This window comes from Esox lucius, chromosome 6 (genome assembly GCF_011004845.1).
Source record: "Esox lucius isolate fEsoLuc1 chromosome 6, fEsoLuc1.pri, whole genome shotgun sequence".
Taxonomy (NCBI): domain Eukaryota; kingdom Metazoa; phylum Chordata; class Actinopteri; order Esociformes; family Esocidae; genus Esox; species Esox lucius.
This window is the reverse complement of record NC_047574.1, coordinates 19,425,412-19,437,999: the sequence shown is the minus strand read 5'-3', so window position 1 is coordinate 19,437,999 and position 12,588 is coordinate 19,425,412. Positions and strand designations below refer to the sequence as shown.

General features: G+C 41.2%; 2 protein-coding genes across 4 annotated transcripts in view; both read left to right on the top strand.

Annotated features, from left to right (window-relative positions):
• Positions 1-518: 518 nt before the first annotated feature.
• tmem72 (transmembrane protein 72) lies at positions 519-7,153 on the top strand. The gene is made up of 5 exons (XM_010899234.5): positions 519-862; positions 4,210-4,276; positions 5,524-5,595; positions 5,794-5,933; positions 6,247-7,153. Exons 1-5 carry the CDS (start codon positions 787-789, stop codon positions 6,663-6,665), a joined length of 774 nt encoding a protein of 257 aa, XP_010897536.1. The 5' UTR covers positions 519-786; the 3' UTR covers positions 6,666-7,153.
• Positions 7,154-11,604: 4,451 nt separating this feature from the next.
• The window catches only part of rassf4a (Ras association domain family member 4a), a 38,880-nt gene continuing 37,896 nt past the window's right edge, over positions 11,605-12,588 (top strand). The window contains exon 1 of one of the 3 annotated variants that reach the window (XM_013134226.3): positions 11,605-11,721. The gene's annotated coding sequence lies outside the window, so the exon portion shown is untranslated. The remainder of the gene's footprint in view (positions 11,722-12,588) is intronic. The other 2 variants (XM_013134225.4, XM_034292685.1) reach the window with 2 other exon arrangements.

The following is a 12,588-nucleotide window of genomic DNA, read 5'->3' as shown; positions in this document are numbered from 1 at the left end:
ATTAGGATGTACTCGGTTGTGAATTTAGCCCAATCTAGTGTGCCGTCGTCATTTTCCCCATGGAGAGTCGGGTCACTTGTTCAACATCCCATCTGAAACACAGCATCATACGCAGGGCTGTGTACCTTCTCGTTCAACCAAATCTAAACAAGTGCCCCCTAGTGGCCCTGTAACATCCTTTCCATCAGCCTGATCTGCCATGCACACTGCTTGGCTTTAGAGAGGAACAAGCAAGAGACGCAGGGCGCTGTGCTGCTAGTGAAAGGGAATGTGTTTTTATGAAGGTCGTAGACCTTACTGCAGTCAAACAAGGCTGTTCGACTTCACTTATTAATGTACTCAACCAGGAAGAGAGTTTATGATACCCTCCAGCATAGTTTCCGATAGGTAAACTTTAACCAGCAATCAGAATGAAACACTATCCTACAAACGCCCTTCACCAACCTGCTGTCATTACACACACAACCTTGGTCACATCATTCCAACTCACCTAGTGAGTGTGTTTGGAATGCTGTCTATCTGTGTGTGTGTGTGTGTGTGTGTGTGCTTCAATGCTGCTTTAGGCTGATTAGTGCAGCCAGTCATTGAGAGCCACAGAGAGACTGAACACCATGGAGTCCTCTGGATCCTGCTTGTGTTACCCCTGTTATGTCTGGAGCTGATGGTAAACAGCCGATGAACAGTGCCTGTCGCTTTCTGCGGAACGCTACATTAATACAAGATTCCCGGGGAACCCGCGCGTCGACGTTCGTTCAGGGGAGAGGTGGAGAAGAGAGTGTTTGAGCGATGGGCAGCGCGGTGACAGCCTGGTGGGTCACGGTGGAGGTGGTCTGCAGGGTTCTGGGTGTTTCTACAGCGGCAGGTAGGAGATCTCCTCAGTGTACCTGAATAGACAGGCACACTCTCACGCTGGCATGCTGGAGCAACGCTTTGTCAGACATACCTTCAATTGCTGAGGAACTGAACACATACTCTTAATGTTACTTGGTGTTAGAAGCCTGGATTTGAATAGTCCACCGTGGGACAGCCTGGCAATATTTTCATTTACCAGAGTAATGGGAACGTTAGGATCTGATGTTGAGCTCTGAGGTTCTTTCGACTGTGGTGTGAACTATCTGGGTAAAACATTTACTGTATCACGTGCTTTATCATATATACCACATTTGCCATCTCCTAAAGACACAAAGATCACTCGGTCACAGAAAATACGCATTGCTGCGTTTCTACTACAACCTAGCATAATATCCCATACTGGATAGTTTCAGCAACCGTACACACTTTTGTAATGTTTGTTAACGGTCCGTTAGTTACAGAACAATGTAAACCGGGTGGTTCCAACCCTGAATAATGATTGGCTTAAAGCTGTTATTCTTATATCACAGATATGACATGTTTGTTTTGATAACATGTTTATAACAGCAACAAGGAGCCTTTCATGGGAGTTACATGGATAATGTATCACATCCGAGGGCTGTATCTAGGCAGGCAGCATTGTGTCGTACATAAGAACAGCTCTTGGTGTTATATTGGCCTTATACCATAGTCCCTCATGTCTTGTTGCTTTTTATTCATTTGACCTTTGTGGAAAGTGTCTAATCTCATATCTTAAAAAGCATTTATTTCCTGTTTGAGTTGTATTTTTTTTTTTATGCACAGCAAGCCACACAGGCTGTCACATACACACCCATACACCTTTTAGATCTACAGATCGAAATGTTTTTTTACTCTGGGTCTACTTTATAGGCTAAATTAATTCTCCTAACACTCTATAAAGTCATACCAACCGGTCGGCCTCAGACCCTGGTTGCAGAATACTGCATTTCTGGTAAATAGCTCCGACGGATAGCTTCCACATGGGGATCACCGTTTCAACTCTACTACCACACACATGAAGGTGCACGAGATTGCATGGCCGTGCGTGCACGTCACACGAACACGCGCGGACCTGCACGGGCACCCACATATAAACACGCACCCATTTTTAAACTTGTTAAAGTTACCCACACCCTTTTTCAAACCCATTAAATTTGTTCAGCCTATCTGCAACATTTAAAGGTCTATGCTGACTTCAACCAATACATTTTGTACAACTTTTCTTTTTTATATGTCTTTTAGAGATGCGTCAGTACCATACAGCAGTTATACATTTATTTATTTGCATTTATTCCCTTTTATATTACACACTTTATTGGGCTGTTTACTGTTTACTCTGTGGATCAGTTGGCAGAGCATGGAATTTGGATTGCGGGTTGTTTTCCATGGGCCACCCAAGTGCCAGTAGTATGCCCACTGTAGATTTCTTCACATGAAAGAGCTTAATGGCATCCATTAAGATATAGTACAGGAGTAGAAAGACATTGACTACTAATGAGAGGTTGAATAAAAAGGCAGTGGACTGAATTCAGACCTGTGTTGACACTAGACTTCATTATTACTGCTGTCTGACAAAACTAATATTACAGTATTGAAGTATGGGCAATTCAGTGATATCAGTCACACAGGGAAAATGTTGACCTTATAGCAGTGTTTCTCAATCCTGCTCCTGGACACCCCCTCCTGCCATGCATGTTTTAGATCTCTTCCCTAACATACCTGATGTAGTTGATGAAGGACTTGATAATGAGCTGATATGATTTGAATCAGGTATGACAGAGCAGGGAGAGATCTAAAACATGCAGGGCAGGGGGGCGTCCAGGAGCAGGGTTGAGAAACACTGTCTTTTAGCTTCTGGTAATACTTGTGATTTTACTTGTGGTAATGCTGACATCTAGTGGTCAATACATGTACCAACAATCTGTTGGACAACAGGCTTACAGTCAGTATGGAACACCATTTGATTTACAGTTTCTCTCGATTGCTTACAAGCATCGGTCAATACTGAAACCACAGTAACAAAACTATTCACACACTGTGCATTACCAACATGCATCATTGCAAAACAGTTAATCACCCCAAAACTCACTAAAACCACCAAAACAAGCTTGTTCAACAAAAAATAAACACAGAAAAAAAACAGTAACAACAGGGAGTATTAAATAAATGACTAACTTTTATCTTGTACGATTTCTAAAAAAAAATCACATAAATCAGTATTTGATCATAGAATAAGAAAAACAACTCACTTTACTGTATTGACTGTACTAATGTATATGGAACAAGAATGAATCACAAATGCAGCAATTTGAAGGAATATCCTTTATTATTTTCTATATCTTTGCATATAGTAAATTATACTTTTGAAAAACAAAAAACACAAATGTACCCAAATTCCAGGGAAGCAATAATAACAAACAAACATCAACAAGTATAGAATAATCACTAGCCTCTCTGTATTGTAGGTGCCAATGAGTGGTTTGTGTAACAGCAAACCATCGTTGGACAGTGCTGCACACATTGTGATGTTCGCTCCTCTCTGGCCTGGGACATCCACGGTGGCTCTCTATCCAATCACATTTCTTCCCCTGCGGTGTGTTTTTACCAGGTTGAATCCAGCTTCATCCACAAAGATTAATTTATGTGCAGTTTGACTGGCTTCCATCTCCATTACTCTCTAAAAAAAACAGTAAATCCATAGTTTTACAGTACTTTACATTATGTGTAAATGTGTAAATACCCTGTTTGGTTATTGAACAGACATCTTACCAGGATATATTGATCCCGGAGTTCTTTCACACATTCACCGTTTCTCTCAAAGGGCACAGTGTACAACACTTGGGTCGGTTTTCAGTTGAAACTGCAATCAACTGTGTTTGGAATGACTAAATATTCTAACATAATTAACATGTTCTAACAAATATCAAACATTTTCTTTATATTTCAATCTGGTTGCTGTAGACATGCACAACAGTTGCCATCATCCTGTTTTGAATGTGTTTTTAACAGCTCTGAGAACAGTGTGTAAGCATTTGAGAAAACATGTGCTGTGAATATATTGTTTTGGGGGTGGTGGAGTATGAATGAGAAAAGAGTTCATGGATTTTGGGGGATGTGTTCATTGAATGCATTTTGTGTGAAGGCGATGAGAAGTGATTCACAGTTTGATTCACAAACACTTCCGTTTTGCTGACCGTGTGAAGAGTTTTGTTACTGTAACTTCTGGATTGTTCGATGCTTGTAAGCAATCGAGAAAAACTGTATTTGCAAAACGTGACATGTGTGCATTTGTGTGTGTGTGTGTTGTGTGTGTTAACCTACCTCTGCTGTTTCCAGTGCTGTGCGCTGTGGGAGTGGAGACTTTACGACGAGCGGAGTTTCACAGTCTGGCCATCTACTTGCTGTGAGTACTGCCATTGGACGGACAGAATTCCTGTTTCACTCTATTAGGCTACACCAGTGTATCCCATTGGTTCCCATTCAACTGCTCTCTATCACTCGAATGTCATTTCTGTCAACTATAAAAAAATATATATATATTACTAAATGTCAGCTGACTTGGTCAACCCAGCTAGTTGATCTTGAAAAATTATAAATAATTATCTAAAGTCAGCACTGATATGGGTTGGAAAATAGCACTAAAGGTTTGGGAGGTCTAGGTTGGTCAATCAGTGGCCTAATCACATGTACATTTACACAGTACTGTGAAAGCGTCTTAGACCACCTGAGAAAACAGTTTCAAACCATTGGTCTGAGCAGTGTGTATTTACATGTATTTTACAATGAAAGTAACATATTTTCCCCCAGAAAGCAGAAGAGACTACATTAAGTAGTCTCTGAGCCAATCAAATACTGTGAGTGTTCTGTTAGACAAGACTCCTCTCCAAGTAGGTCTACATTGTCTTTGTCGGGTGTTTGGGGTCATTATGCTGTTGAAAGATAACATTTCCTGAACGATGGCTATTAATGCTATATTGTGTTATTAGAGCAAATAAAACTTTACCGTCCTAACGTACAGTATAGCTTTAAAAGCATCTCAGATGGCATAGGACTTTGGCTCACTATTGGATAACCAGTATATTCCCACATAATTCTGTCATCTAGGGTATGCCCACCCCCTTCCAACACATAAAGCTATTTTATATCATTTTCAAATATCTGCAAAGAAAACCAGTGTTACTCATATTGTTAATATGTAGAGGTCGGTCATTTCTCATAGGCAGTCAGGAAACACTGGGCCATCGCTTTAAGTCCCACAGAAGTCCATTTAGACCCCCCACTACTTTAATAAAGGGAGGAATGTTTGTTTCAGGTCAATCTGCACTCACAGTGGAAAAAAGGCGGGGAGGTTGGAGGACCGAGGGGTGTTCTGGGAGGTTTAATGAATAAGGAAGCCCAGGGCAAGCAGAAGGAAAAGCAAGGGACACAGTTCACTGTCCTACATTGTCTTTCTCTGTGGCCCCTGGCAAAACTCCCATGGAGAAACACCCATTGAGAAACACCCATTGAGCAGCGCAGCAGAATATGTCCCCTGAGGAGTCCAGAAAAGCAGAAAATATTGAGGCTTACAGTGTGTATGTGTGTGTGTGCCTGTGTGCATGTGTATATGTGTGTGGGTGTGTGTGTGTGTGTGTATGTCGGTTCCTGCAGGGTTTCTGGGACAGGTATGATGCTGTTTGAGGTGGCCTACTTCCTCGATACCCTCCTGCAGATGTGTCTGCTGTAAGTACACGCAAAATCCCAATTCGAAATCCAAAATTCTCCATTCTTTACAAACTGGGAGCAGGAAAGCCACATTGCAGTAAAAGGGAAAAGTATGACATTTGTGAACCCCCTCACCCACAAAAGAAAAAGCTGAAAAATTCTCTGTCCATCTCTTGACTCAAACCTGCTCCTCCTCCTCCTCCTTCCTCACTCTAGCTGCCCCCCAGGGTGGCGTGTGTTTGTGTTGTGGGGAAAGCTGGCTCATCTCGGAGGCTTCCAGAAGTTTCTCTACTACACCATGATGTCAGTGGTGTGCTTCCTTCACCCTGTGTTAGTGTGGCATGCTGTAATACCAGGTGACACCTCCTTATGTCTACATTTAGCAGACGCTCCAATCAATTACCATGAAGTGTCTCGCTTAAGGACCAAACCACTGGTTTTTCACTTGGCCAGTCCCAGATTTAATGTTTAGCACTTTGGTTACTGCTCCAACCACTAGGTCTCTTCTTAATCTTTTCTAGCCATTCTTACTACATTAGCATTACATGTATCAAGGTTAAATTCATTCACAGACATTGATATTAACACAGTATTTTGGATTGTTTAATTTCAAAACTTCTGATGTTCAAAATCATTGTCTAACTAGTTACACGGCACTTCTCATTCCAGGTACCATGCTCCTGGTAACAGCCTTCTTCAACTTCATCCTGAGCAAAAATACCCAAACAGTGTCGCCTAAAGACCTGGACCACAACGTGGGAACAACGTCTGTGTGCGTGTCTGAGGGAGGAGGAACAAAACACACCTTCTCCTTCCTCCACATGGCCATGGGCCGAGGAGGGCCAGGACTGGCTCATGTACCCAGGGAGAGTGGCCTGGGAGTCGGGGAGAGAGGAGAGTGCAGCCGGGCTATGCTGGAGGTAGAGCTGCCAGGGTCAGGGCTGAAGCGGGTGATGAATGGAGGAGAAAGGATGAAAAAGAAAACACATGTGAATTTACAGAATGGTGCTACAGAGGAAACCGAAATGGAGGAGTACCATGACGAACCAGAGATCACCTCGGACACCGCTCCAATGATCACCAACTGACCATGTAACTGCTGGTATTCATTGTTCGCCGAGGACAAAATGGTGGTTGGTGGGAGTGATTTAGAGGTGGGGGGACGATGCAGATGAGGGTTGAAATTGAGTCGTGCTTGAACCAAGGACTTCCTCACACATGATCACAGATTATATCCCTACAGAAGGAATGTAGGGGGACAACCTAAACCAGGGACCACCACAACTATCAATGAGCACCAGGTACTGTGGAACTGGAGAATGATGGTTGGAGAAAAGTTTGAACTAGGAACCTTGCAGTTGATGGCAAAGTGTAGAGGTGGTGACTACAGACAGTCATCAGTCACTTACTCAGTACTATCAGTTTTCTATATACTGTGTAATAGCCCATTAAGAATAGAATAACGTGCTTAGCCACTTCTATGTTTGAACACGTTAATTGCAGGAACCAACATGTATGTACTGTAGTTGAAAATGTTTAACTAGCAATTTCTGGTTTTTGCCGGACCGTGTAAGCGAAGCCGGCTAAGATGAGTGAATGTCTCTTACTGAGTGACTGACGGCCTGACTCCCCCTTGTTAAATAGCATTGTGGTTAGAGAAGTGGACTTGTGAATTATAGGTCCAGAGGTCGTATCTCCTCGCAGGCGAAGCGTGCATTATGAATGATTCCGTATAGATGAAAACTTCGCTGGCTAAAACGTCAGTATCTGCATTATAGTAAGCCTGAAATCAAACAGTTATATTGCGACTGTTTCTGGTGGATTTTGGAATTACACATCCGTGCGTGCGTTTTGGGTCAGGATAGACGAACACATTTGCTGGTTTAACACACAGTAGTTACGTTATAGTAAGCCTTAACTGCTAGAAATTGCTCAATTCTTATGATCATTCCTAGGAAGTTAGTAGATACTAAGCTGTTAAAACTGCCAGTAGCAAAAGCAATACAGTTCATACACTATGGTGGAGGTAAACTTAATAAGAAACGCTAGTCAGTTTAACACAATCCTCAATGGAGCGACGGCTGAAACATGTAATGCTGTGGCATATAGTGGTTAAAGACGGTGCCTCTCATGTGGAAGACCTAAGTTCGAATCTATCGAGAGCAACAATATTTATTAATTATTTCTGGTAGATTACAAGATTTTCTCATCTTTTCACTTGATGAAAAAGTTAGTTATCGTCCCCTTTGTTGATAGTTACTATATAAATGTAATTCACAAATGAAAGAAAAAGTATGTTGTTTTGCCATGAAAGAAAAAAAAACGTTCTCATGCCATGAAATGAAATAGCTTTGGCAGACTAGCAATTGCTTAATTTTTATGACTATTCCAGTAAGTTAGTAGATACCGGCAAAGCTTATTACTGGCTAATACACTGTTAAAACGGCCAGTGGCAAACGGCATACATAGACGCTATTTGTGGTGGCGGTAAACTTAGTAAGAAACGTTAGTAAGAAAGCCAGTTTAACTGTATCAATGTCATTCACGAATGGCCAATTAACTATTAAAACAGCCAGAGGGGCAAAAGAGGATTTGTTCAGGATATACAGATGCCGGGTGTCAGTATAGACAAGAGGCTATACTGACAGCCAGCAAATGGGCAACCCGGGTTCAGTTTGCGGTTAGCCTCTCCTTTTGTTTTCTTTCACTAAATACATTAAAAGGATGTTCTACAGCTCTGCGCCTTGTGTCCTGCCTTCCCTGAACCGTGACAGCTACAACCAGGAATCAGGGAAGAAATTGATATTGGTAGAAACACGAACAGTCAATAACTGCTGATCAAAGTAATGTTGATCTTGATGCGGATTATAATGATTTTTATGGTAATGCGGACGAAGGTAATGATAGTGATGGTGCTTTAAAATAAAGGTCTGATTAAGAGAGTCATTATCTTCAACTTTGGAAATAGACTTTGGTGTACTATATACTGTCTGAAATAACTCATGGACAATTGTTAATCTATTATGCGTATGAAGGAAATGCAAATATTGTTTTGTATATCTATCATGATTTTTCATTTGTTTCATCATCCATGTCTGTTTTCCTTCAGTTGTCTGATGGCCAGTTCTCACAGGAGAGTCAGGGTTTGGGAGGCAGCACACAGGCGCAAGAGTGCTGGTTCAAATCCATTACTTTTAATTTGGCAAAACAGAAAACAAAACAAAGACACAAACCCGAAATCCAAGGCACGAACAATAACCCCCACCTCCCATTCATGTTCTGCCCATCTGTTCCGCATCGTACGACGCTTTACACTCAACCAGGAAGTATTCTGCGGCTCACACGTTCCCCAGGCCAATGGTAGCAAAGCAGGTGACGTGATGGGTTATGGTGCTTGGTGCCTGGCGCTGTGGATGATTTACATCCGGAGAAGAATGGGGGTTGTGGCGGTGGAAGCATTAAGGGTCAGCATGGGTGCCTGTGTGTAGAGGCAGAGGACAAACACACCTAAACATCTGAATATCCAATCCACTTAGGATTGGTGGGCATGAATTATTCATGTAAGGCACGCGCGTGCCTGTGCGTGCGTGTGCGCGCACACATATGATGAATGTAATAGAACACCTAGGTGGTTAAACCATGGTGATGAAGCACAGGAGGAGGTTACGCCCGGATTGTCATAGCAACAGTCCCATGCCTGACTCACCCATAGGGAGTTTATCAGGAGGAGTAAGAGAAGTCTCATCACAGCCACAGGAAGGGTAGGTTTTGCTCCAGACCTTATCTAGCCCACATTTTCCAAATACATGCAACAGTTCAGCTTCTGTTCTCCCTAGCTGGTACTCAAGATGCAATGCTGTGTCTTCTGCCCCGCAAACACTGGAGGCAGCCCCATTAAAACACCTCCGTACGCTGTTCCACTGAAAAAGTGCACAAGTTTGACAATCTCAAATTCATTCCATACACAACTCCTGAATACTCAATAGCCTTAGACAACAGACCTGGGTTCAAATCACATTTGTTTTCTAAATAAATTAGCTGTGCTTGACGGAGCTTGCCTGGATCTATCACACTGAGCAAAATAATTTAAAATACATCTTTTCAACATCTATTCAATGTCCTTTGCTCATTGGGATGGAACTGATGGAGTAGTGTCAAAAACAAATTATCTACAAGTACACCTATAATAAGTCCCTGGAAGGAAATATATTATAACTTTACTTCAGGATCACTGCCCAAAAGTCTATTTAAAAAAATATATCAAACTGATCTAGTCAGTAGGCGCATGCTACTAAAGATGCATTCTGGGATTTTTGACCACTTGTCCTTGTCCCTGAAAATTGGGTTCAATGTCATTGTACTGTAAGTGGTTTGGAAGACTGCAAATATGTCTTCCAAACCACTTACTTTCAAACTTTTATTTAATAGGTAACTGAGGCATGATAGTGATTCTACTTACATGTATATTATGCACATATACACAATATATTACACATCCAGTCCAAAATCAGAGGCCTAAAAACATCGTTTGTTATTCCAAAAAGTCCTGGACTGCATTTTTAATACGTTAAACTCAAATAATAATAATCCACATTTTACAACTTTTTCTGTTAATAAACATGTTTAAACTGTATTTGTACATACACATAATCAATACAAATACACAGAAGCATGCTCACACAAACAGTCTGACTTAAATATTTAACATTTGTCCATTTGTTTAAGTGTTGGCATTGACTGGTTAAGCTCTGGACAAATGTAGGGGGCGAGGTTGAAATTAAACAGTTCTAATGACTGTAGAGTAATGGGGTCGAACTTACAATCTTCTGAGCTAGAGCTCTGTGGTGTTGGGATGTTGTTGCACCTATTCCTCTTGATTTTCCATGCAAGCAGACTTCACTCCTCAGCGCTTGGACTTCAGTATACAACAATGACTTCTCTACAGGGTCTCCCTGAGTATTGTCCAGGGGCTATCGGGATGAGGTAAAAGGGCTCTTTGTCCGGAGGAAGCTGAATGTTTTCTGACCCTGCTCAGAAAACATGTCCCATTGAAAAGGGGTTTGAGAGCAATCTGCCCCACCTTCAGATATGTGTGCTGGGGAGCTGAGGAGAGTTAATGAGGTTCCCCATTAGTGTTTGCACAAGCAGCAGCTCTTTCTGGAGTCCACATATGAAACGTAAAACAAATTACAGAGTAAAGAACATCAACAAAAGAAACAACTTTGTGGAAAAGAAACATTACATCAAAAAATAATAAGACCATCCAGATAATCAGTTAAACTTGCGATTGTTGCCTGAGTAACCAAAAGAGATGTTTAGAGAGAGACTGAGAACAGTTAGTCAGGAAATATGTTTTAGCACCCTGCCTCAATATTTCCAGTCTGCTTCCTCAAAACTTCCTCATCCTTTAAAAACACTCCAAAACACCTACCTTATTTGGGATGAATTGTCATAATCACATCCTCTGAAATAAACTATTTCCCCTAGGGGAAGTGTCTTGCTTGCTGGAATAACTGGCTTCCTCTTTGGAGCACACACAGACACATTTCCTCATATTCGGTTATATTAGCTGCCCTGTTTTTGTTTCCTAGATGTCATCTCCCTTCAAAAAACAGGATGTGAGGCTGCATCTGAAGTCTACAGGATTTCCACCTTCTTTTTCTGTTATCTTTCCTCTACTATCTCCTACTTTCCTTTAATCTGAAAATAAAGGATATGTAAAAAGTGAGACAGAGGCACCCTGGAAGGAACCCTGCTTTAAACATGCCTAGCAGTCGATCACATCAGTGCAAAAGGAAATTATTTGCCTGCTAACTACAAAATATATTTCGTATAGTCAATCAGTTCATGCTAGTTTTTATGCTGCTTTGTGATGTGTAATGAGGAATAGGTATGCAGCGCTGGTTCCACATGCAATATAAACCCGCCCACAGATGAATGTGATTGGTCCTGTCTTATCAATCATCTCATTATTTGGATAATCCTCCTGTCAATCTTTGCCACCCGCTTTCAATCCTGTGCTTCTGCCAGGATAGCACAGGGTCAATGAGGTTTGAAGAGATACGAGATATGGGATACAGCGAATACCAGAGGATTGAAGGTTTTTTAAAATAAAAAAGCCAGTCCTTCTTTATCACTGTGATGGTAAGAGACCGGCGGTTATTTTTAGCGTGGAGGCTTATTATTGTCACAATTCCTCATTCTTTGTTACATTTGTGTTTGTTGCTTCCTAATTTCTGTGAGTATTGAGCAATTGTCTCGGTGTCTATTGCTGTGTCTGTCAATGTCAGTCGGCAAATGAAAGAAGAAAAGCGAAGTAAAAAGTGCAAGGCTTGACGATATCTTATGAGATTGTTATATGTGTATAAAATACCAGTATATCATTGCCATGGGACCACTCTTCGAGTCATTAACTGTATAAAAACGTAATGCATAAACGATACCTGTGGGTAGAATAGCAGTATGCCATGGGAAGTCTTTGAGTTCCAGTTATATCTGTTTTAAAAAAGTATATTCAACTATCAAAAACTTGACAATACCCTGGGATTGAGGATGGCAGGTAGTGACTTTCTGTCAACCCAAGTATGCTAAAACAGGCATATGTTTCAACTTTTTTGTTTGGGTTTTTGGTCAGTAATTGTTCAATAAGCACACGTTATGTATTTTTACTGTCTTTTCAGCTTGGCTAGCATACAATTTTTATAGAAAGATATAAATGTTATCAATTAGTAGCGGTTGCTCTGCAATTCAAAAAGGAACCCTGTATCCACGGAGATACTCTCAAAGACGCGCTGGGCCTGCATTTCGATACAGGAAAATCTTTGTAGTTTTTTAGGATATGGAGAAGGTAGTGCATTTTTTCTTTGTTTGCATTTCTATTAAAAAAGGTTTAAATATATAATTAATTATTCCTTTGTCTTATGTTAATTCATTATTAGGCCTATGTATTTACATTTGCACGGCAATATCTTGCTGAAGTTTTAAAATGCATCTTGTGGGTAATCACCTTTC

Excerpts from the sequence above, each read along its gene's own strand:
- tmem72 (XM_010899234.5), top strand. The coding sequence starts at position 787 with ATGGGCAGCGCGGTGACAGCCTGGTGGGTCACGGTGGAGGTGGTCTGC. Across the intron at positions 4,277-5,523 it reads AGTCTGGCCATCTACTTGCT|GGTTTCTGGGACAGGTATGA; the intron begins GTGAGTACTGCC and ends CGGTTCCTGCAG. Across the intron at positions 5,934-6,246 it reads GTGGCATGCTGTAATACCAG|GTACCATGCTCCTGGTAACA; the intron begins GTGACACCTCCT and ends TTCTCATTCCAG.